Here is a 24,335-nt window from a genome sequence, read left to right as displayed (position 1 = left end):
ATATGCAGGATCTTGTGTTTTCCTACCTATGACTTGAAACAAAGAAGCAGAGTCCTAGTTGCTATAGCAATGAAACAAACCTATTTTCCTTTCAAATTGCCTCCCTGACTTCTAGTCCACAGCACTACTTGCCATCATAGATCTACACTCTACTTCCCAATCCAAAGCTCTCTCTGCCTTGACAGAAATCAGCTCCCATGTGGTACATCCAGACAGCAGCCAATCATAACTGCCCTCTGATAGGCTCCATCTAGCATCTGAATGTAATAGGGTAGGAGGAGCCACAGCCAATAATAATCTTATAGTTAAACTTATGGATTAATGAGGGACTTGTATGGAAGAAATGGGGGAAGGATTCAATGCCATACCATGAATGAGACAGGAACTCCATAAGAAGAGATAAAGAAGGGAAGAATCCCCGGTGTTCTTGTAGCTGTAAATTGCTTTGAATGCACAAGGCTACATTCAGTCACTGATCTTATTTTTCTACCCAGGATGTGATCCCAAATTTCTGACAATGAGAACCAGAGACACTTGGCAATCTCAAGGGCCAAGGAGCAATCATTTGGTACCTTTGCTTAATGTTATTAAGCATGGTTGATCCCAGAGCATTATCTTTTCTCTTGGTGTCTGGGCCATAGCTACACAGGGTTCTGAAATATGAACTCAGATCACGACTAAAACAAAAATAAAAGAATGATATTTGCTCTAGTGTCACTGCAGCTCACTGGCAAGTTAAGAGCGTAGACAAGTTAAGTGTCGCTTAGGCTAATACTTGACTATTTGACTTGGAAGTTGAATGTCAATATCTGGCAAAACTGAAATAGCTTGTTTATTTGTGATTGAGAAGCTTAAAAATTTCATGTATCTACTGGACATAGAGCAATATCCAAAGTCTTATCCTTTTGTACATCAGTGATGGACTAGACATTTTATACTTTTATCTGTGAGGGATATGTCTTGGTAATACTTAAGACATGTATTTTGTAAAACACACTTTTATCACTACTATTACATGTTCAGCTAATACATCACATGGTATTGTCAGAGGTGAAATCAGTTTGGACATTTGTAACGCCAAACTAAACCCCCTTTGATATATGGGGAAGTTCACTCTCAGCAGAAGCTGGTCACCGCTGTCTTTGTGAAGATTCTATGGGTTTGTCAGCTTTTATCCTCCATGCCTCTTATCAGGAGGTCATGTGTCCATTGTTCCAGGAAACAGACATTGCCATGTAAACTCTAGGACAGAAAACATGTATGCATCTCTAGAGGGATGTTTAATGTTGGAGATGTAAGACCCTTCCCTACCTTTAAGACTGAAGCTACAACCAACACACATTCTTCATTCCACTTAATACATATTTCTGTGTCAATCTTGTCCCTCAGGGAACACTGTGAATTTTCAGATATAGTTTTGAATAAATGATCAGAACTTTGTCCTTTTTCTGCAATTATAGACATCATATCCTGTGTGGGGTAAGGATAAGTTTGTATTATTAGATATACACACATCTGAATCCAAATAAGTCATTTATTGTGAACCTCGGTTATGGCAGTTTTGGATACAGAGGTATAAGTGAGACACTGAACCTTTCCTTGTCTCCCAATTTGAAACATCATGGTGTAGACTCTGTTCCCCAAAGCATTTTGGTGAATGGTCCGCTATTACAGTTTGTTTCCTCCTATTAATATATTACTCAAGCATGCCATCCTAAGTAACTATATGGATATTGTCCTTTAAGAGTTCAAATTACTATGTGACTTCCTGTCTCTCATGGCCCCTATTATGAATCCTACTTTTTGCATTTTTGTGAAAGATTTTTTTCACCATATTTCTGAGACTTTTATTTCCTTTTTCTGTGACTTCTTATTTTTTAACATGTCTCAAGTGCTGCCACATTTAAGAACCCAAGTATATGTCTACCGTTCTTCCATAATTTTACTAGGCAAAAATGACTATCCTGTAGAGATTTGTTCCATATATTCTCTATTTTCAATTGATTACATGACCAAAAATATGGTTACTAGATAATTCTGCTCTAAAATACTTAAGAAATGGGCAGTGATCCTCATGTGTGTGACACGATAAATATGTTCACCTGAAGAATAATTTCCAAGCACAATTATATTGCTAAAATAGATGCTGGACTGTAAATATTTATTTCCTTAAGATGTTTACTATCTCATTTAAAATAGGTTGAGCCATGTTAGCTGACATTTATACATAGTCCACTAGGATAAAGGATGTTAATATGTAGCAAAACCAATGTGTATATGTAATTGCTTGACAATGTAAAGGTCTATTGATATTTTATTTAAAAAAGATTGAGTAATCCCAGGGGCGATGATATTAAGGGAGACTCCAGATTAAATTGGACTCATAAAGAGGCTGGATGACTTTACAGTTGGGTAATCTGAAGGACACTTCCATAAACACATATCCTTCAACAAGCTTTTATGTTTGTGCCTTTGATACAGTCAGTGTAAAATGGGAATTCTATATCTTTCAATTAAGTGATTCGAACTTCAGTGGAACTTCTTTCTATTTTAAAATGATCTACCCTCATTGATAAGTTATCTAAACATTCCTCAGTTTGATAGAATAAATTACTTAGAACAAAGGCGTTGTAGAAACCCAAAATTATACTCACAATTATTGGGGTAGGCAGCTTATTCCCTTCAAAAATACTTGAAAGAGGTTGACCAAAGAAACTTTTCTTCCTAGATCGTAGTCGATTTGGAGACAGTACAGTTGGAATGGTATGTACATTGCGTTCATGTTTCTCTGAACCTAAGAAAGAAGGGAAATCATTGTAACCCCGTTTCATTTATAGCCCTCAATTCAGAAAGAGATACCTGTTAAAGTACTAGAAACATAGAAAACATCAAGTCGACAAAGAATATTCAAAGACTAATGGAATAAAGAAATAAAATACAAAAATCTAAAAGGAAAAGACCAAGTCACACATAAAGCTGACTGCATATGACTAACACCTGAATTTTCAATGGACATTTTAAAATATAGACGAGCCTGGCTCAACATTCAACATATTGTCAAAGAATACAGATACTATCCTAGGCTTTATTACTGAGTAAACGTGACATTCCTATCAACACAAGAGGAGAAACTTTACATAGTATAATCACCAGTAAACCACTTCTCTTCAGTAGTCTTGGTCCACAAAAGGGAAACAGCAGTCTGAATTTATGGTCTATGTACTCAAGAAGAGAGGAATGATAAATAAAACTGTAGTCTTCAACAAAAGAGGGGAAAAAGTATACAGCAACAAGAAAATAACAAAGACCCATAAATAAAGGAAAGCATACACTGTCTCACAGCAGTAATATACAGACTATCAGTCGGATAAGAAAACTGGTTCCATCTTTGGTCTTTACCCAAAAAACACACTTCTATTGGAAACAGTTGCATACACTTTTTAGGGTGCAATTGCCTATATTTCGCTCTGTAGGTTCCGGGTCCCATTCACATCTTCATGTTCATTGGTGTTGTCCTTGTTCAGTTAATGTTTTGGAAGCCATTTGGGGAGATTTTATGCATGAGGTCAAGGGAACATGGCAGAAGACTGGGAGGAAAGTGGATAAAAAAATCCTTTCTGTAATATTGTTTCTCCTACTAACATCAAAATCTTATAAATTGTATCAAACTTTAAAAGGATAGAAGCAAAATGCTCTTATAAGATAGTCTAGGTATTTCACTTTATTTATCTTACTGATTCATGAGCATGGGGAAATCTTTCCATTATATGACAACTCTTCAATTTATAAGATTTTTTGTTGTTTTGGGTTGTATTTTTTGTTCTTTAGTTTTTTGTGTTTCTAATCATATGAGTCTTTATCTCCTTGCTCAGAATTTCCTCAAGTAACTTAATACTTTGTAAATTTACCGTGGGAGATGGTCTTTCATTGATTTAGGTGTCAGAAAATTTGTGATTTTTATAAAGAAGTAAACTCACCTTGTGTGTTAATTTCCAGTGTAACTACTGGTTGAAAGAGTTTACAAGGTATTTGGGTATTCTTATGGAATATTACTATCTTATGTTTACTAACATATAATCTTCAAAAGAGATACTTTGATTTCTTCATTTCTTCTGTGTGTCCCCTTGGCCTCCCTCGATTGTAGTGCTTATCTGCTTGTTTCCAAATGTATGAAACAGAGGACATTGAGTTTGCTCAAAGATGAGCACAACAAACCACTGGTTGTGTAATAGTTGATAAGCTACTAGATGGGGGGCAGCACACACTGTAAGGAAATTCTGGGTGATAGGCTCATTGTCCTTGGAGAAAGAAGGCTGTCACTGCTGAATGTTCTTCACTTAACTCAGTATGAAAAGCATTTCCTTATTGCTTGAAACTTCAACTTTTAACATTTCAGAATATAATCAATTAAGGCTATCTGCAAGTGTGGAATAAAGAAAACTAAAGTAATCAAAAATCAAGGAATTTTATATTTATATTTCATATATTTTGTATTGTACTAGGAAAATGAAATTATCTTCTTGTAGATGAGTGAAAATGTGTGACCCGGACAAGTCAAAGGACCTGCAGGGATGATCCTAAAGAGAAATAACAACGCATACAATGTTGACCCATAAAAAGGTACTAAGGAATAATACTTTTTTCTGAGAAACCAAACGAAAGACCAAGAACTATGTTCAATTTTGTAGTAAAGAAAATACATTAAAGTCCAATCAAAGAACAGTTATTTTGAACTGAGCTATTAGTGTCACTTATTGCACCTATTCTGATATCTTGCCACATGTTTACTTCATACTTTATCAGGGTTACAGATGGGTGCAACTATCAATTGCTTCCCTAACATGCCCAACTGCATACTGTTTCTTTTACCTTCCAACTTTGATTTAAATCTAGAGTTTTCTAAGACACATCAAGCTAGAATGACTTCTGAGACATCCCTGTAAGATTTATTTGGCAACTGGCACTCAAACCCCCAACCTCGACAGAAATATAATTGCTAACTAAAGCATCAGTATTTGGTGGAAAGTCACATTAAATATTTTAACAATTGGAAAACTTTCCCTCAAAATAGTTGAAACCATGGCTGGTGTTAGATATACAGTTAGATTTGTGTAGCTAGTCTCTTTATGAACTTTAAATTTTATCACATTAATTCACTAATTCTGCCACGTTCTTTACAGTTTTCTAAATAGTAATCTTATCTCCTCAAATAAGTGGGGCCTTCATCCCTCATCAAAGAAGCCTCTCTGTACAGAAGATGGAAATCATTACAGAAAACGAAATCTAGACACAATGAAGAGATAAGTGCTTTGTGGAAAACCCACCACCAATATATGCTTTAGAGCTCAGGGAACATTGTAGAAGGGAGGTTACAAATACTGTAAGAGACAGCCTTCTTGAAAGCCTGATTTGACATAGCACCTCATAAAAATAGGTTCAAAATAACAATAATAACAATATCAATGGAATATTAAGGCAATGGTCAAATTTTGATATGTAAAAAGTTATAGGCAGCTAATGATGGCTGACAGAATATTAATTTTCCAGAAATGGCCTTTATATGTATTGTCTAATACACACTGTATAACATGGAATCCATATTCACAAAACAGAACAAAATGGACTCAAGTTTTATTCATATCTTTAAAGATGCAAATATATATAAAACAATATTGAAAGTGCAGTGACTATGATGGACTTGAGGGAGCAAAGTCAGGCTACTGTGCTATAATCCAATTTTCAATAAAAATTTAAGATAATAATAGCAATAAGATAAAAATGTTTGAACTTATATTTATGGGAGTTCAGGAAAGACCAAGAAAGAGTAAATATGGAAATTTTCAATTACTTTACTGAAGATTTTCTTTAAGATTTTCACATATCAAGTTTGTATTAAAGACCCTTTTGTGATAGACAAACCACGAATAAAAAATATTTTATGTTGAGGTCTAATGTTAGGAAGAGAGATACAACAAATATGCTGGATGTTTCTGTGCATTTCTGCGTGTATGTAATACATGTAGTTTTGTGTGTGTGTTGGTGTGTGTGTTTGTGTTTGTGTGTTTGTGTGTGTGTGTGTGTATGTTCCTATGTGTTTGTGAGTATATAAAATACATGCAGAAATCATCACTGTTGATATATTTAGAGTTTAGGGCTTATTTACTTTTGAGATGATTCTCCATTTTTGGTCTTTGGAGGGGAGCATTGACAAAGGGTCTCTCTTGATCATTAATGTACAACATGACAGGAATATCTGTCCAAAAAGCTTCAGTTAATTACTGTGTCCAACAGCCATCTGCTTTCAGGAAGAAGCTTTTGGTCTAAAGATGCTTGTGCTACAATAACCACTTTTGTTTTGTTTTTCAATGTAAATTTTGATGACCCCAATTCATGAAACAAAGCCCATATCTCAATTACTGTAGACACTGGACTACCTTTTCAGGTCCTTTTGTATATTGTAAAAACCATGATCAACTTCTAATTTCATCATATGTGATGATTAATTTTGATTGTTAATGGAATTTTATTTAGAACTTTCTATAGCACGGGGTTGTAGGAAAAACTTTGAGGGATTATTAAATGTCATTAGCTTCTGGCAGTTCTTGGTGACTGAAGTGTGACAATTAGACTATAACTGCTCTAGAGGCAGAGTCGGGAAAATGCAATTTTCCAAAGGCTATGGAGAATTATTAATACAATTTAATAACCTTTGTTATAACAGCAAATAATGTATAATATACAGCATAAAATATGTATAATTAGTGAAAATTATTTGTGACTAATATGGTGAAATATAAAACTGAAGTAGGCTCTTATAACATTTCTTCTGTTCTGATTAATTGGGAGGTAAAATGGAACATCCAAATAGAATAACCTTAACTTTTTTAAGTCACCCTCTACCATTTATACATTTTGGTTGTTCTGTGTTGTCCTACTTAATGAAAAAAAATATGACATTGCTACACAAACATTCTCAGATGATAGATTCACCTCACTTAAGATAAGAGTAATATTTTGATATACTTTCTTAACTCTATAGAAAGAACTACTTGAGTTAACACAATGAATTTCAATTTTCATGGTACTACCTGTTAATCAGGTGTGTTCTAGCCTCGTAATCATATATCACATAGGTTTTGTAGTGGATCCTGTGCAATTTAATATTTACACAAATGCCAAGCTTTTGGCAAGATGTTTCTCTTTGGAAATTAAACAAATATAAGTATTTTTGCACTAGGATGACAAAGCCTGTTGACATGGGCACAGGGCTTAATCATGAGAACGCTTAAAGGATTTTAAATCAAATCATTGTTTCAAAAGTATCCTATCAAAAGTATTGATATCACATACAAGATATCTATAACTTAAGGACAATGGGAATATGGGGGAATATAGCAGACAAAATTGTAGGATTCTCTCAATAAAGATGTGTCATTCATACTTGTATGTATCCAGATATATGTAAATACATGTGCATACACACACACACATATATATATATTCATATATATGTATAGATGAACCTATTTAATTCTAATTTAAATAAAGTATGCTCAACAATGTTTGCCCATACTCTATAATCACTATGAAACCCATTCTTTTGATGACTTAATAAATCTCTTACCTGTAGAACTTCCTTTCTGTAGAGCAGCATTTGAAATATTTACTTTTTCATCATTACTGCAGGTTTTCCCATTGTGTCCAGCTGTGACATTTTTCATAATAGGAGATTTGCCCTCAGAGAGGATTAAATCTTTATACAGCTTTAAATCATCAGACTTTCTGTTAATATGTTTTGAAAATAGATTATCATTTCCAAATATTTCAAGATAGTGGTCTATCATGATTTTGATAACAGATATCTGTAACACAAAAAGACAGAAACAAGATTGTCTTTTTACATAGATTACAAAATTGAAATTTAAAAATGAAATCCAAAACTATGAGGAAAATTACACTTGCCACAAACAGATAGGAACCCATGAAATGAAGTCTCTGAAATGAAGACACTTATTTCTTTGCATTTTACTAAAATTTGTTAAAATGTCATACATATTTCAAATTATAGAAAAACTACTAAATCCAAGCAACTTTTAAGACCTGAAATGCTGTCAAAAACTGTGAGTGAATCAAATTAAGGACTGTTTGTTATTTGTGTGTGTGTGTGTGTGGGTGGGGATTAGGTAGTTTTATTGAGATGTTTTGAATGGGATGCCCCTCTAGTTCTATGCATTACAATACCCTCTTTTTGACACCTTCCTGGTGTCTTGGTCTTCCTGGTGGAAGGATGCCATTGTTTAGAATTTGTAGTTACAAAAGCTGGTGCCCATTTTCAATGTACATTCTCTGTTTCATGTTTATTTCCCATGATAAGAGCCATCAGGTCTCAACTTCCTGTTCCCTTGTCTTTCATTTCTGCTGCCATGCTGCTACATCATGACATTGAGGGACTTTCCACCCTCTACATCTTTAAGTGCCAAGTAAACAATTACTCCAATAATTTGCCTTTGTCATGCTGTTACATTTTTATTTGTCGTTTTATTAATTTACATTTCAAATGTTATCTCCCCTCACAGTTTCCCCTCTGCAGTCTCTATCTCCAGCACCTGCTCCTCTGAGTGCTACCTCAAGTGCCCACCCATTCCTGCCTCAACCCCTAACTTTCCCCTACCCTGGGTCATCAAGACACCACAGGACTATGAGGCTCCCCTCCCAGTGATGCCCAGTAAGGCACTCCCCTGCTACATATCAAACTGGAGACATGGTTCCCCTATGTGAATTCTTTGGTTGGTGATTGAGCTCCTGGTGTTTTATTAAAGACAAAGAAAGGTGACTGAGAGGAGATGTGGATAAGAAGAGGGAGTCTTAACTAGAAAATTCCTCCATCAGATTGACCTATTGTATAAGGAAGTCTAAGGTATATTGTCCTGATTAACGTTGGAATTTGTAGGGCCCAGATCTCCAGGATGGTGCCACCCTTGAGTTATTAGCCAGAAAAACAAGATATGAGATACAAGGCAGGCGACAGAACTCCTACTAGGCTTCTGCTTCAGTTCTTGCCTCCTTGCTCCATTTTGGTCCCTGACATTTCTCAGTATTTAACTGGTAACTGTAAGTATATATGGAGTTTAACCTGTCTTGCATAAGTTGCTTTTCATCAGTGTTTTGTCACAGTAGTAAATTATGACACTTCCTAAACTGAACAACATGGATAAGTTTCTTTTCTTCTGACATGATGGCTTAGAATAAGTCAACTCTGCTCATACCATATGTTTCTTTCTATCCAAGATGAACATAAGTTTGTGTTTGAGTAGTGCTGAACACGATAGGAAAGAAACGTTTCTTAAAAAAATCACAGTCAGAAAATTGTCTTATTTTATATGCAGATTGTACAAATAGTTTTGTCTCTTTGTTTTACATACTTAACCAAGCCAAAGAATATACTCGAAAGAATTTCCATAAAGGAAGAATAATTAATAGCTATTAAGAGTGAAAAAATATATTTGTTGCTTCATTTCGACTGAATATGCAGTTTGATGTAGTCTTGGATTTTAGGTTCCCAGTACCTTGGTAATTAGAAATCAACTAAAAATGGTATGTTTCTAGTCCAAGTCTAGGTGAGTCCTGGCCCAAAATCCTATTCAAGCTGTCCCTTGGGCTATCCTCCTCCATCATGATTAACATCACAATATCTTCCCTCTTGTGTACCTAATACCTGGAAGCTACTAGTTAAAATATAGGGACTGAACCACTACCCAAACCTTATAAATGGACTCACCCAGGGCTCTAACTGCCTATGTAGCAGAGAATAGCCTTGTTGGGGGACCAGTGGAAGGGGAAGCCCTTTGTTTTGCCAAGGTTGGTTCCTCTACTGCCCTGTAATGTTGGGGTGGGGCGCTATAATGTAGGTGGATGGAGGGGGAATACCTGGATGGGGAGCTGTAAGGGAAGGGGGTTTATGGACAGGAAATGGGGAAGGAAGTAACATTTGAAATGTAAATAAAGAAATATTTCTAATTAGAACATGAGGAAAATTTCAAAAATACAAAGAAAAAAGATAGCATCTTCAATAAATGGTGCTGGTTTAACTGGCTCTCTGTACATAGAAATGTGAAAATAGACCCTTGAAGTGAAAAGAAATAAAATAAAATAAAGTGTACCCTGCTTTCTGTCATTTTTTACATTTTCTTTGCCTTTTATCCTTTTCAAATTATATGTCCTATATTGATTCTCTGTAAATTTATAATCATGCTACCAAGTAACTCTTATTTCATTTATCAATCCTTCTATGTATCTCTTGGAAAAAATCTCCTCTCCCAAAATTTCAAAAAATAAATTAAATAAAATTTTAAATTTAAATTAAAAATAAAAAAGTCAAACTAAAATTTAGAACAGTTTTAAAAATGGACTGTGTGAGATGTTCTGTGCCATACTGGGTCACACATTATACACTTTTGTCCAAACATATTTGCTTGCAAATGTACATCAAAATAACTCTTTGGTCTGATTTTGCTACACGATGAATACTAGAGCCTCCCAAAGATGCACCTCCTTCTCTATCCTTGTACTTTGGTATAGCCTTTAATCATAGTGATCCTTCAGCTTTGAATCTGCCGGGTCTCCCCTTCATATGCTCCAGCTCAGGATCTAGGCCTCCTACATATATGTAGCAGATGGGCAGCTTGATCTTCAGGCAGGTCTCCTAACAATAGGTGTATGGGCTGGCTTTGACTCTATAATCTACTACTCGATTGTTTCCTTTTATTTTTTCTCCATCTTTATTAACTTGGGTATTTCTTATTTACATTTTGATTGTTATTCCCTTTCCTGGTCTCCTGGCTAACTTATCTCTAACTGCTCCCCCTCCCCATCTGTATGGGTATTCCCCTTCCCATCCTCCCAACATTACTGCCCTCCCCATAACAATCCCATTCACTGGGGGTTCAATCTTGGCAGGACCCAGGGCTTCCCCTTCCACTGGTGCTCTTTCTAGGCTATTCATTGCTACCTATGAGGTCAGAGTCCAGGGTCAGTCCATGTATAGACTTTGGATAGTGGCTTAGTCCCTAGAAACTTTGGTTTGTTTGCATTGTTGTTCATTTGGGGTCTCAAGTCTCTTCAAGCTCTTTCAGTCCTTTCTCTGAATCCTGGGCTGATTTGTATGAATTTCAGTGGGAGGAGATGCAGTTATTCCTGGTGTGAATTGATGTAGGGGAGTGTCCATGGAGGGTCTACACTACTGAGGTAAAAAAGAATGGAGAGAAGAAACATGTTGTGAAGATGGGACTTTGAGGAAGAGACTGCAATCAGGATAGAGAGTAAATAAATTAGTGAAAAATATTAATGTATATGTGTTTATGAGAAAATTAATAGCTATAGTAGTAAACCCGAGGAACATAAAAATTTACTTGAAATAGTCTAGTGCTAAAGTAATGGAAAATAAACAAAATAACATACAGGAATTATTCATCATTACATATGTATATCCTATACATGTATATACGCATGCACATACACATACACATACACATACACACACATAAACATACACATACACCTACACACACATAAACATACACATACACCTACACACACATAAACATACACATACACATATACATATATAAATACATGTACATGTGCAAGTACAATTACATGGATACGTACACACACACCCACATATATTTAACGATGTAATGTTGTGAATATTTAATAATATAATCATCTCTCCACAATGAAATACAACTATCAACTTATGGCTACAATGGAAAAAAAGCAAACAAAACCTATGTAATCAAGATTTTTTGTAAACTTCAATGTCTACTTCTTGGACTACTATTATACGTGCAGATTGCAGTTGGCTAAAACATCAATATCTAAAATCAATATCTAAAAGGAAAGAAGGAACAGACAAAAGAAAAAGAGAAATTATTCATTTTCTTTAAACTACATTAACAGTCTTCCTTCCTAAATCTTCCTCAAAGAGATCAATACATATTCCACTCCACTCCACTCCAGAAGAATGCAATCCTAGCGGTTCCTGTTAGAGAAATGATCGCTCTAACGTATTCCCAATTACAGGATTATAATTCTAATTTTGTTCCCAAAGGCAAAAGTCAGATCCCCTTACCTTTCTTGAGGCAGAATTCCCATAGAGTGCGTCACTTGAAGCCTGACCACATAGCACAGACGGAGCTATGCGGTGAGATAACGTGTAAGACTCCAAATTATTCATCGAAGAGTCTTTTATCATAACTAATACACAAATGACATATTGTAGTAGAAGGAAGTTGGGTTCAGGGATCTGTCGTGTAAGTCTAAACCAAGAAAAGGAGAAATTTATGCTCGATCATCTTAAAAGTAATGTAAGTTACAAATCTAACTACAAAGTCAGAACAGGATAAATGTTTTCTAGACCAACTCCTAACAATCAGAATTCTAAACAAGTAAGAATTTAGAGGTAGTGTATTATATAAAATATTTTCTGCAACTCAATTTTCTGTAGAGAACCATGGGAAATATTTTTAAAATTCTTTATGAATTTCTGTGGACTAGATGTATGAGTGCTACCCTACAGAAACCAGAGGAAGGTGCCTCGATCACTGGATCCAGAATGAATGAAGATTGTTGCAAACCATATATGTTGTGTGTTTGAAAATATCTAGTGTACTTATAGCGACCCATCTTTCCGGGCACAACGGGGACATATTTAATATCTAATGTATTATGAATCCATATAACACTCTTGTGAGACTTGTTGAACATAAGGAACAGAAATCACACTAGTGAATCTACAGAATGCCCTGCTATGAGAATGAATGAAGGTTGTTGCTCACCATGTGTGTTCTGTCTATGAAAACATCTAGTGTTACTAAACAGCAACCCATCTATCCAACCACCATGGAGGGGAGACACATTTTATTTCTAATGTATTGTGAATCCATGTAACAGCCTTTAGACACTCTCAAACATACGTAGAAGGAAGCACACTAGTGCCCTACACGATGTAGTTACAAAAGCTTCTGCTACAGGCAAGGCAAAGGTGCAGGGCTCCTTTCTATGAATTATCACACAGGAAAATGTTTCAGAGAAGTCAAAATTATATGTGACTCAGACTTCACTAGTTAGCTATTGTTGAGGAAGAAGAATTCAGTAATAGGTTCATGTTCCAATCAATGACATATTTAAAATGTGAAATAATAACAAAAACATGGTAGTAATTTTAGGATGCAAAGAATCCACAGTTATTTTTTTCTTTATTAACTTGAGTATTTCTTATTTACATTTGGATTGTTATTCCCTTTCCTGGTTTCCAGGCCAACATGCCCCTAACCCCTCCCCATCCCCTTCTTTTTTTTTTTTTATTAACTTGAGCATTTCTTATTTACATTTCGAGTGTTATTCCCTTTCCCGGTTTCCCGGCCAACATCCCCCTAATCCCTCCCCTTCCCCTTCTTTATGGGTGTCCCCCTACCCATTCTCCTCCCATTACAACCCTCCCCCCAACAGTCACGTTCACTGGGGGTTCAGCCTTAGCAGGTCCAAGGCTTCCCCTTTCAATGGTGCTCTTACTAGGCTACTCATTGCTACCTATGAGGTCAGAGCCCAGGGTCATTCAATGTACAGTCTTTGGGTAGTGGCTTAGTCCCTGGAAGCTCTAGTTGGTTGGCATTTTTGTTCATAAGGGGTCTCGTGCCCCTTCAAGCTCTTCCAGTTCTTTCTCTGATTCCTTCAACGGGGTCCTGTTCTCAGTTCATTGGTTTGCTGCTGGCATTCACCTATGTATTTGCTGTATTCTGGCTGTATCTCTCAGGAGAGATCTATATCGGATTCCTGTTGGCCTGCACTTCTATGCTTCATCCATCTTGTCTAATTGGGTGGCTGTGTATGTATGGGTCACATGACATACAGGTATTATAAACACATACTTCTTTTAATTTGTCTCACACAGGAAGTAAACCAATACTCTAGGCTGACCTGCATACAATTTCTTACATAGGCTTACTTTTTAACCATGATGGTAATAAAGGAGGAGACTCTCAGGTGAGATTACTGATATGATTCAACATACTAGCTTGAGAAATTAACATGTTTAAAAAGTGAAAATATATGTCTGAGCTAATGAAACCTCTTGGCATGGGAGAATATTCCAGCTTAGAATCCTGTAAACACAAGCCTATGTACCTTACAAAAACACTGCTTCTATATTGGTGCAGTTCCCCATGAGCTTACTCTATCATTACCTTTGGATGGCAGCAATTCGTCCAACCAGAGTTCCTTCATCCATGATGGTAAGCCAATTTTCATATAAATCAGAAGTAAGTAAGCTTCCTTTAATGTTACTAATGAAGTCCTTTTTTAATGAAAATAAAGCAAAAAAGTAATGTTCGATGTAATTTTGTTTAAAATTAGCAGTTTTGACCAGTGATTTTCAACTTGGGTGTCATAATCATTTGGGGGCCACATATCATGTATCTTCTATAGAAGATAGTCTCTCCATTTTCTTTACAATTCGCATCATTAGCAAAACTTTAATTATGAATGAAGCATTATGAAATAATGGTTAAGAGTCACAAAACCATGAGGAAATATATTAGTGTTTCTGGATTAGAAAGGCTGAGAATCATTGGTTGAGGGCATACTTCCGTAAAAGTTTCCCAAATTGTCATCTCCCCAGAATCTTAGCTCAAAGTGGAACCTATATGCACAATCTTGTGTTTTCTTACCTACAACTAGAATCAAAGAAGCAGAGTCCTAGTTGTTATAGCAATGAAACAAAACTACTGTCCTTTCAAATTGCCTCTCCTGGCTTCTAGTCCACACCACTACTTGCAACCAGAGTTCGATACTCTACTTCCAAGCCCAAAGACCTCTGCCTTGAAAAAAGCCAGCTCCTATGTGGAACATCCAAACAGGGAACTAGCAAAAGTGCTCTCTGAAAGGCTCCACCCAGCATCTGACTGAAATAAGATATGAGGAGCCATAGCCAGTCATTGGATCTTATGGATCAATCAATGACTTCCATGGAAGAAATGGGGGAAGGATTCCATGCCCTGAAGGACATAGGAACTCCTTAGCAAAAGCGACAGAGGTCATGTGTCATGTGTCCATAGATTTATGGAAACAGTCATCTCGTAATCTCAAGGACAGAAAGCACATATGCATCTCTAAAGGGATGCTTAATGTTGGTGATATAAAAACCTTCCTTACCTTTAATACAGACGCTATAACTAGCACGTCTTCTTCATGCCAGGTTATGTGTTCTTCATTTTCAATCCTGTCCCTCAGGGACCAGTGTGAAATTTCAGATACCGTATTAAATATATGATCAGAATCTTGTCCTTTCTCTGCAATTATGGAAAACATATCCTGTGTGGGATAAGGATAAGCTTGTTATTATTAGAGGTCCACACTTCTGAAGAACAGATATGTCATTTATTGTAAACCTGAGCAAAGACAGTTTTGGATGCAGAGCTATAAATGAGAGCAATGAACAAGTCATTGAAGTTTTTTTGTTTGAGCTAATGTATACATTTTCTTCCCTAATCCATTTTTTCCACAAGATGAAATATTACGGTTTTGTTTGGACTTCTGTTCCCCAAAGCATTTTGGTGAATGTTCCTCCAATACTTTTTGTTTCCTTCTATGTATATCTTTCTCAAGCATACCATTCTAAGTAACTCTTGGAATATTTCCCTTTCAGAGAACAAATCACCTTCATTTCCTTTCTGTCCTGGCCTCTATTATGAATTGTACCTTTGTGTTTTTAAGAAAGATTTTTCAATATACATCTACAATTTGTATTTTCTTTTTCTGTGACCTCTTATTTTTATCTATGTCTAAAGATGCTGTCACATTTAAGAACTAAAGCATATGTCATTCTTTATTCCATAATTTACTCTGTAAAATGACTACCATACATAAATTTACCCCATGTTTTCAATAGATTACATGATAAAAAGCATGGTATTCAGAATATTCTGCTTTAAATTACCAAACAATTGGGCAGGAATGCTCATGTATCTGACACAATAGATTTGTTCACACACAGCATAAATTTCTAGCATAGCTATAGTGCTATAATAGATGATGGACAGTAAATATTTATTTCCAAAGAAGTTTAGTAACTAGTTTAAAATAGATTAAGGCATTTTAGGAGGCATTTAAATATACTCTACTAGGATAAAAAATGCTAATATATAGCAAAAACTAATCCATTGATAATGCAAAGTAAAAGTCTAGAGATAATTTTAATTATAAAAGACTGAGTAATCTCATAGCAATGATATTAAGGGAATGACCTAGAGTAACATGGAGTCATAAAATCGCTGGAAGACTTTACAGGTGGGTAGTCAGTGGGGCACTTTCATAGGCCCATTTCTTTCCACAAGCTCGTGGGGTTGGATCTTGGTTGCAATCACTGGAAAACATGGAAATACTATTTCTTTTCTTTTTTTAAATTTCTTTCCATTACATGATTCAAAGTTAGGGGAATTTATTTTATTTGAAAATGATCTTACCCTCAAGGATAAGCTATCTAAACATTCATCAGTTTGTTTGAATAACTTACTGAGAACAAAGGTGCTGGGCAAAATGATACTCACAAATATTGGAGTAGGCAGCTTTTTGCCTTCAAAAATACTCTCAAGAGATTTGCCAAACAAACATTTCTTTGTTGCTTGTGGTAGAATAAGAAAAGGTGCTGCTTGGTTGGTATATACATTGCCTCCATTTTTCTCTGAACCTAAGAAAGAAGGGATTTCATTGTTTTAACTGAAATGATTAAGCCCTCATGTAGTCCTGGCATACCCTTTTCATTGTATCGCCTGCATGCCTTATGCGATACCACAAACACAGAGAAAATAACTAATTAATATTAAAACATTTATAATGATCTTGCTTGTTAGGCACTGGATATGTAGTTGTATATGTCCCATACTTATGGGATAAACATCAATTTCTTGTGTTTGCCTTGAAAGCTATGCAAACAAATATTAGAATCAAACAGTCATATAGTACCAATCTATATTTTCATCATTTGTGTAACTCTCTGACTGCCATTGACAACTGTAACTTAATACCAGTATCTGTACTTCCCAACACAATTTGCCTAAGTACAGTTGTGTTACAACCCTTGACTTTCTCCACTGATCTGTGAACTCAAATCTCAGATCATAGTGTCTATGTCAACCATAAGAGTATATTACGCTGTATTTTCAGATTTTCATAAGAGACTAGCATAGTGGCACATGCCTATATTCCCCGACCTCAGGAAGCAGAGCCAAGAGGATCTCTGTAAATTTGAGGTCATTCTGGTACACAAAGCATCTTCCATGACAGCCAGAGCTGTTCCATAGAGAAAACCCAATTTGCTGTTGAGTTTCTATTTTCTTTAGGAATCTATGTTAAGACTCAATATATCACTGCAAGTATCATTTCTTTACATATCCTTAATTACTTAATCTCATTTCAGGGATAAACCTCTAACATAAACTAAGGGCCAGTGGAAAGACATACTTAAATTAGGAGGCAAATTCTAAAGTAGGATAATTCCTAGAATGCATAGGTGATATTTCCTTCCCATGCTCCAGCAAATCCTACGTTGCTGTTTGTTACAAATCACATTTTCAGTGCTCAATGATTCTAACTGTAAGTTATGGTAGTAGAACAAGTGTACACACCTAGAGGGCCTTCACAGGGAAGAGGGGCAGCTGGACTTCCTGGCCGTGCATAGTCCCCAGGAGTGCATGTCCTCTCAGCGGGGCAGCTGCTCAGTCCACGTTCGGTTTTCTTCACGTTTCTGATATTTGCTGCAGTGTTCAGGGAACATGAGGACTTGGCTCCGGGAGGATGAGATAGGGAAGTTTCATACGGCACTGCAACCACATCCTCTCCAAAAATTTTTGGACAGTTTTCGATCATAAATGTTACCAGAGAAATCTGTGTTAAAAGAGGGCGAATAAAGAGTGTCTCTGTTAGTTTCCTGGCTGCAAATCACATTTTCCCTATTAATCTTGGAGGAAAAAAATGTGCAGTCCAAAATTCTGAGATAAAGTTAGCTGTTAGAAAGTATAGGGGCTGGCTTTGTCATAAATTTAAAAGATTGTGAGATCAAATGTACAAGTGTGGTCATCACAGTGCAATGTTATATAAGAGGATGATTTCCAGGTTCTATATTGTGATGGCCAGTATGTGATACATACTGTCCACTGAAATAGCTTTGCTTCCATTTGATACATCCACGTGTGAGCATGATTGTAAGAATGCTCCTAGAAAGGCAGAACTATGGAGGGAAATGCGGGCCCCATCTTACTGAAAGTTCCCATGGGCTGCCTAAAAAGCCAGAGACAGTCAAACCCGTCTGAGCAGTTACATTCCCATGTCTCAGTACAGTGCAATGGTAACAGCTGCATCAATATCTCACTCTCAGTGTCATTTCTTCATATATCCTTAATTACTTAATCTTGAAACAGCGATGTCTTAGTGGAGAAGTAATGGTAACTTCTTGATCTTATGGTTCATTATATTGGGAGGTATTTCAAATAAGTTCTTCTTGGAGGAAATGGGATAATTATGGATCTTCAATTGCAGGTACTTAGGGACCCTAACTTTTACTCCTGATCTTTGATTCTACACAATATGAGGAATATTATTGTTTCTTAGTTGGGCTCTGTATAACATGATCCTTAGAGGTCCAAGGACAATTGGTTAATTAATAATGAATCAGAAACTCAAATGCTTAGGAATCAATATAACCATTCGATCACTATATTATATACATTTTGATATTTCATTATAGTATTGGGAAGGTGGCTAACAGAGAACAGTAATCACTTCTCTAAACCAATCATAACCAGCATCCAGAGCCCAAGGGTATATTTAATCACATTAATCAGGAGTCATAATGACCATATCTGATTAAAGCAATCCAAATTGAATTGTCTCTGTTTTGTTGGGGAAACCACCTTGAACGCTAGTAGAATGTCACACATTCTACACTGATTCTATCAGAATTAAGTCTGTTTTGCTGACCCAATATCCAGAACTCTTACTTTTTGTATCATTTCACAGCATTTTATTTCACTGGGTGATTGTAGGATATTCTAAATGACCACTAAAGACTGAGTCACTGAGCTCAAATACCCATTTGTGTTTTAGGTAAAATTCACCAATGATTCCTTCCCTGCAGAAGAACTCCCCTCAAAGCAGTACTTACTTTACAAAATGAAACAATACCAAAATCAAAACAATCAACCACCACAACAAAATAACCCAGATGCTCAGGATAATAGTGTTTTCCCTTTTTTATTGTAAAGGCTTACCAAAGCTAGGCATTACCTTTTTGGCAATGTCTTTTGTCCTTCCATTATTCCAGGAGCTGGGCATGAATAAGAGGCATGGGGCTATCCCAACAGATAGATGGTGAGAAGACATTTCAGTAACAGGAGAATTACTTTTAATTTCATATAATATTTGAAAAAATTGCCTCAGAAGCGCAGCATTTGCAGGTGGCAGTTTATCTAAAAGACTGAACATAGAGAGAGTTATTTTTAAACAAGTATACTCAATTTCTCAATATGAATGAAGGGAACAGAGTAATAGAGTCGATTGCTTGATGCTCTGAAAATAAGATGAAAGAATTTTTACTCAATTATTCCTTGAAATATTTATCCAAATCAGAAAAAAAATTCTAATTAGAATGTGAAGATAAGATAATAAGCCTGGGCTACTGTAATTCCCTCGGTAACACACACTTCTCTTTTGAATGTGTCTTTTGTGTTTGTGAACAATTGAAACATTTTCCTGTCTCTCAATGTGTTTAGTAAATATTTCTGTGTCTATTATCTCTAATGTGTAAGCAAATATTACTTCTATTTTGTTGATGTTGTTCACAGAGTTTGCCAACAATTACCTCTGCACTGCAGCTAATTTCTCTTCCTCATCAACTTTTTTCGTTACAGCAATCCACTCATCATACAGTTTTGAGGTCATCAGACTTCCTTCGATGTTTTTTAGGAAGTCCTTAAAAAGAGAGGAAAATTATTTCATGGAAAAAAATTAATCATGGAAATTATTCAAAATGCATTTAACTGTAAATTTCACATTAATTCTAACTTCCTTCACAGCTCTGCTAATTTCCCGTACTTAGAACGTTCCACGATATATTGGTTCAGTGAGTTTCATCTATTCAAACTAGAAACCCAAGAGTATATTTTCAGATTTACTTGGACTATAGAAACAACTTTCCTTAGCTCAACATTCCTCTAGTGGACAGCTGAGCAAGCCAGCACAAATAGGCAACCAATATTTCAGCTTGAAAACTATTTCAAATGAGAGAAACATACAATTATGGTAACCACAACAAAAGCAACCATAGAAACTATTATCTGATTTCTGAGGAGCAGAAAGCCAGGTCTGGTACTGGAAGCATGGAATAACATGTGGCCAGGGTTCTTACAGAATGCCCTGTCCATATTTCATTACAAAAGTGTGACTCCTAACTCTATTTAAATTTTTAACGAATATTCACAGATAATACAGCCCTTGTCCATCAAAAAAGTTGTCTTTGCAATGGTTGGAGACTGTGACCAAAAACTACAGCTGTTTAAGGCACAATGAACAAAATATCCTGTGGCTCTGAGCCACAGTTTATAAACATACATACTAAGTCCTGAACTGGGGCTCTGTGCATTGGTTAAGAGAGTCACAAAGATTGTTTACCAGAGGATAAGGACATTTGCTTTGAGATTGGGTCTACTAGAAATGAGGGGAGGGCTCACATTTGATAACCAAAAAATTGCATAGCTTAAACAATTTCTGAACAAACATCATCCACATTATTAACGTTAACACAGGAGACTTTGAGCTTACCATATTTCTCTCCTGCGTATCTATTGTCACTCAAGGGAATACAAAGAGAAGAGCACTAATTCCATAGACTCAGGATTCCTGAGGGTGGATGATGGAGGGACTTTCCCTACCTTAAAGATCCACGAAACTATGTGCACTGATTGCTTGTTCATGTCCACCTCTTCTTCTGAATCCAATTTGTCTTTTATTGTTTGGCACAATGTTATACTCGGACGTACTAGAAAGACACCCTCCGTTGTGGGCCCTTCCCTTTTTAGTAGGGACAGCATGTCCTGAGAAGTAGATACGGAAATATCTGTCAGACTTTGTGCAGCACAGAGCATTATTGGCTCCGTGAGAACCAGACAAATGGTATGCACAGGTGCAGTTCAAGTACTTGCATGGACACACAGGACCTCAAGCTGGTTTGGTGCCTCAATCTTTTGTTGTAAACATCCAACCCTAATGGTAATCCTTAAAGTTCAGGCAACGTTGCTTTTCATCACATTTTACAAAATTGTTAAGGGATTAAATCCAACATTTCTAATACATCATTCCTGAATAACCCTCTCTCATCTTCCTATTTTAAAACCAATGTTTTGGGACACAATTTTTACTCCACATGGTCATAGAAGTGAAGGGGTCAGGTATTTTAGAAGCAAGATTTTTGTCTTAAGAGAGCCAGGGAAGAACCATATGAGACATACCAGAATTGCTGACGGCAGGTTGCCATCCTGACAAATGGAACTGAGTTCTCTTCCAAACAGTTTTCCTCCATTGTTAAGATTTTGGGTGGTGCATATTTGGTCTGGGTGAGGCACACAGATGCTGTGCCACCACGATGATGTAGAAGTTCTTTGTTTCTTAAGAGTCTTTTCCTTCATATCTGATCAGGAGTTGAGATCGTTACATGGGATAGTATAATTTATACAAATCTTTTACAAAACTAATTTCAATGACAAAATGTCCCTATTTTAATAGGTTAATAATTCTGTTGTGTTTATGCAGCCTTCTTCCTGTATAACCTACACTGTTATTAATCTTAGTGATGTCTCTAAGACATGGTCTAAAGTTCTCTAGGTGGAATTCCCACAAGATGATGCTGTCTCACTCCACAGTGCATCATGAAATACTAGAAACCTTGGTTGAACAAGCTCCCTGAAATATGTATAGAGTATTGCTTCAGTAGTCACATCCATTTTTGTTGATGCCCTGCCTTTATTCACATTTAAAAATTTACTGTTTTGTAATGTCTTTTTATCCTTCGTTTTTTATTCAGCATTTTCATGAACCATTGTTAAGTTTATTTTAGCAGCAGTATGTGCCCCCCCATGAGAAAATATGTATGACTATATATTTTAGTGTAAGAATACAGCTGAAATTCTAGTTTCTTTATCCTTTCTGAGTTTTCTGTTAGAATATTGATCCATAATAAAATTTTAAATATGTTACTTAAAACAAATAAATTAAAAGAAAACAAATGAGTAATATAACACAGTATAAAACAGCCTTCATTACTGTAGAACATATTGTCTTCCTGGCTATCTAATTCAAAATCAGGAGGGCAGAAATCACAAATAATATTATATAGACTGACAAATATATCTCAATCAGTGTGTGTGTGTGTGTGCGTGAGTGTGTGTGTGTGTGTGAGTGAGTGTGTGTGTGTGTGTGTGTGTGTGTGTGTGTGTGTACTTATATATATATGTATACCAAAACGCTTTTCAAAATTTTTGACTCAGAATTTTTTCTGTCTAAAAGAAATGCAGGGACAGAAATGGGAGCAGAGACTGAAGGAAAGGCCCTCTTGAACTTCCCTAAACTTCTGGTCCATCCTATGTATAGTCAGTAAACCATGATAATCTTGCTGATGAAAAGATATGCTTGGAGGCAGGAAACTGACGTGGCTGTCCTCTGAGAGGATCTTTCAACATCTGACTGAGACAGATGCAGATACTTACAGGCAACTATCAGACTGAACCCTGTTTCCCCATTGGACGAATTAGGGGAAGGAATGAACAACCCCATAAGAGGGAGAATAATATTAATTTTCTTGGCCTCAGAGCTCCCTGGTTCTTAGCTAATAACCCAAGGGAATACATTGCCAGTCTGTGGCCCCTGCTGCATATGTAGCAGATCTTGTCTTGTCTGTCCTCAGGGGGAAGGGATGTCCTGGCTCTTGTGACGGCTTGATGACACAGAAAAGGGGAGGATATATGGGTGAGGTGGGAATAGGAAGGTTGGTGGGGTAGCACCCTCTAAGAGGCAAAGGGACAGAGGTATGAGGTTGGTTTTCATAGGGGTGGACCAGGAAGGGAAGAATATTTCAAAGGTAAATTGAATAATTAAGAAAAAAAGGACAAAATTTAAAAGAAATCAAGTGTGAAAGTGGGAGGTTTCCAAGAAAAGAGAGTGAGGAGAAATTATAAAAGAATTCTATCCTTTGAAAAGTATTTTAAAAAAATTCAAAATGCCCAGTCTATCAATTTTAGCATCATTTTGACTCCAGATATAGGTATAAAGGGTATTTTTATAGAATTTGAAGTGAGATTAGAGAGTTAGCTAAAAGCCTAAATTAATTTCTATTCAACCCTGCAACAGAATATCTTTAATCCCATAAGTCTACTTTTATTATGTAGCTTTGCAATAGTTTGTCAAAATGCAGTTTATAAGGTAATTTGGGTCTATATCATACAATCACTTGATGGGCAACATATCAGGATCCATGGCTTAGACCTGCAATTCTCATAGGAAAAAAATGTATACACACAGTGCTTGCTATACCAATTTATGGTGCCTGGAAAAAAAATGAAACATTCTCCCTATAACCAAGCCTTGTCTTCACATCAGAATTTAGAGTTCTGTTCATATGGACCTGGAACATATTTTTTAGTTTTTATTTTGTTTAGTACAGTGACCCACTCCCAGGAAAGGAAATGATATTATGCCGTGATGTTTATGACAATTTAAAATGGGAACTAAGAAAAGCCACCCAAAATAAGATGTCAGACTCACTTTTTTGGCTTCTGGCTGAGTTTCTGGGCCTTAAGATGAATTGCCCCTGTGCATCAGCGTTTAGATATTTCATGATCAGCCCAGGTAGGGAAGGGAAAGCAGTAAAGTTTCTTAAGTCCCGTGAAGTGAAGTTCTTTTGAATATTTATCATTATAATGTCATGTGGATACTCATTTCCTTTGAGAAAAAAACATGAATTATAACCAATGCAAGTGAATATTGGCAAACTTTCTGATACAATTTCGAATGCTTTGCTGTATTTCTCCTCTTCATATTTCTCCTCTTACTCCTAGTCCTCTTCCTTCTTCTTCTGGATAATGTAGACTGTGCACACTAGAACCCTAGAACCCTTACAGAGACACTATAATTAAGTAAGCTGAGAACTCTAAAATCAATGACGAGAAAAATTTCAGTGTGCCACTTTCTTTACAGAATATAGACCTAGCAGTGCAATGTATTAGAGGGACTTT

At 36.2% G+C, this 24,335-nt stretch overlaps 1 protein-coding gene across 3 annotated transcripts in view; it reads right to left on the bottom strand.

The window, feature by feature from the left end:
• Positions 1–24,335, bottom strand: part of LOC148006698 (uncharacterized) — a 54,932-nt gene that overhangs the window by 14,700 nt on the left and 15,897 nt on the right. For 2 of the 3 annotated variants that reach the window (XM_087640755.1, XM_087640751.1), the window contains exons 8-20: positions 23,866–24,042; positions 21,558–21,736; positions 20,982–21,143; positions 19,913–20,022; positions 19,339–19,528; positions 17,682–17,940; positions 16,605–16,744; positions 15,211–15,369; positions 14,244–14,353; positions 12,131–12,317; positions 7,625–7,862; positions 2,655–2,794; positions 1,312–1,470 (exon numbers count right to left, since the gene is read on the bottom strand). In XM_087640755.1, the coding sequence (XP_087496881.1) occupies positions 1,312–1,470; positions 2,655–2,794; positions 7,625–7,862; positions 12,131–12,317; positions 14,244–14,353; positions 15,211–15,369; positions 16,605–16,744; positions 17,682–17,940; positions 19,339–19,528; positions 19,913–20,022; positions 20,982–21,143; positions 21,558–21,736; positions 23,866–24,042 (2,210 nt within the window). The remainder of the gene's footprint in view (positions 1–1,311; positions 1,471–2,654; positions 2,795–7,624; positions 7,863–12,130; positions 12,318–14,243; positions 14,354–15,210; positions 15,370–16,604; positions 16,745–17,681; positions 17,941–19,338; positions 19,529–19,912; positions 20,023–20,981; positions 21,144–21,557; positions 21,737–23,865; positions 24,043–24,335) is intronic. The other variant, XM_087640765.1, reaches the window with a different exon arrangement.

Source organism: Rattus norvegicus, chromosome 2 (assembly GCF_021556685.1).
Source record: "Rattus norvegicus strain SHRSP/BbbUtx chromosome 2, alternate assembly SHRSP_T2T, whole genome shotgun sequence".
NCBI lineage: Eukaryota > Metazoa > Chordata > Mammalia > Rodentia > Muridae > Rattus > Rattus norvegicus.
Note: the sequence above shows the minus strand (reverse complement) of the source record. Positions and strands in the feature narration are given on the sequence as shown.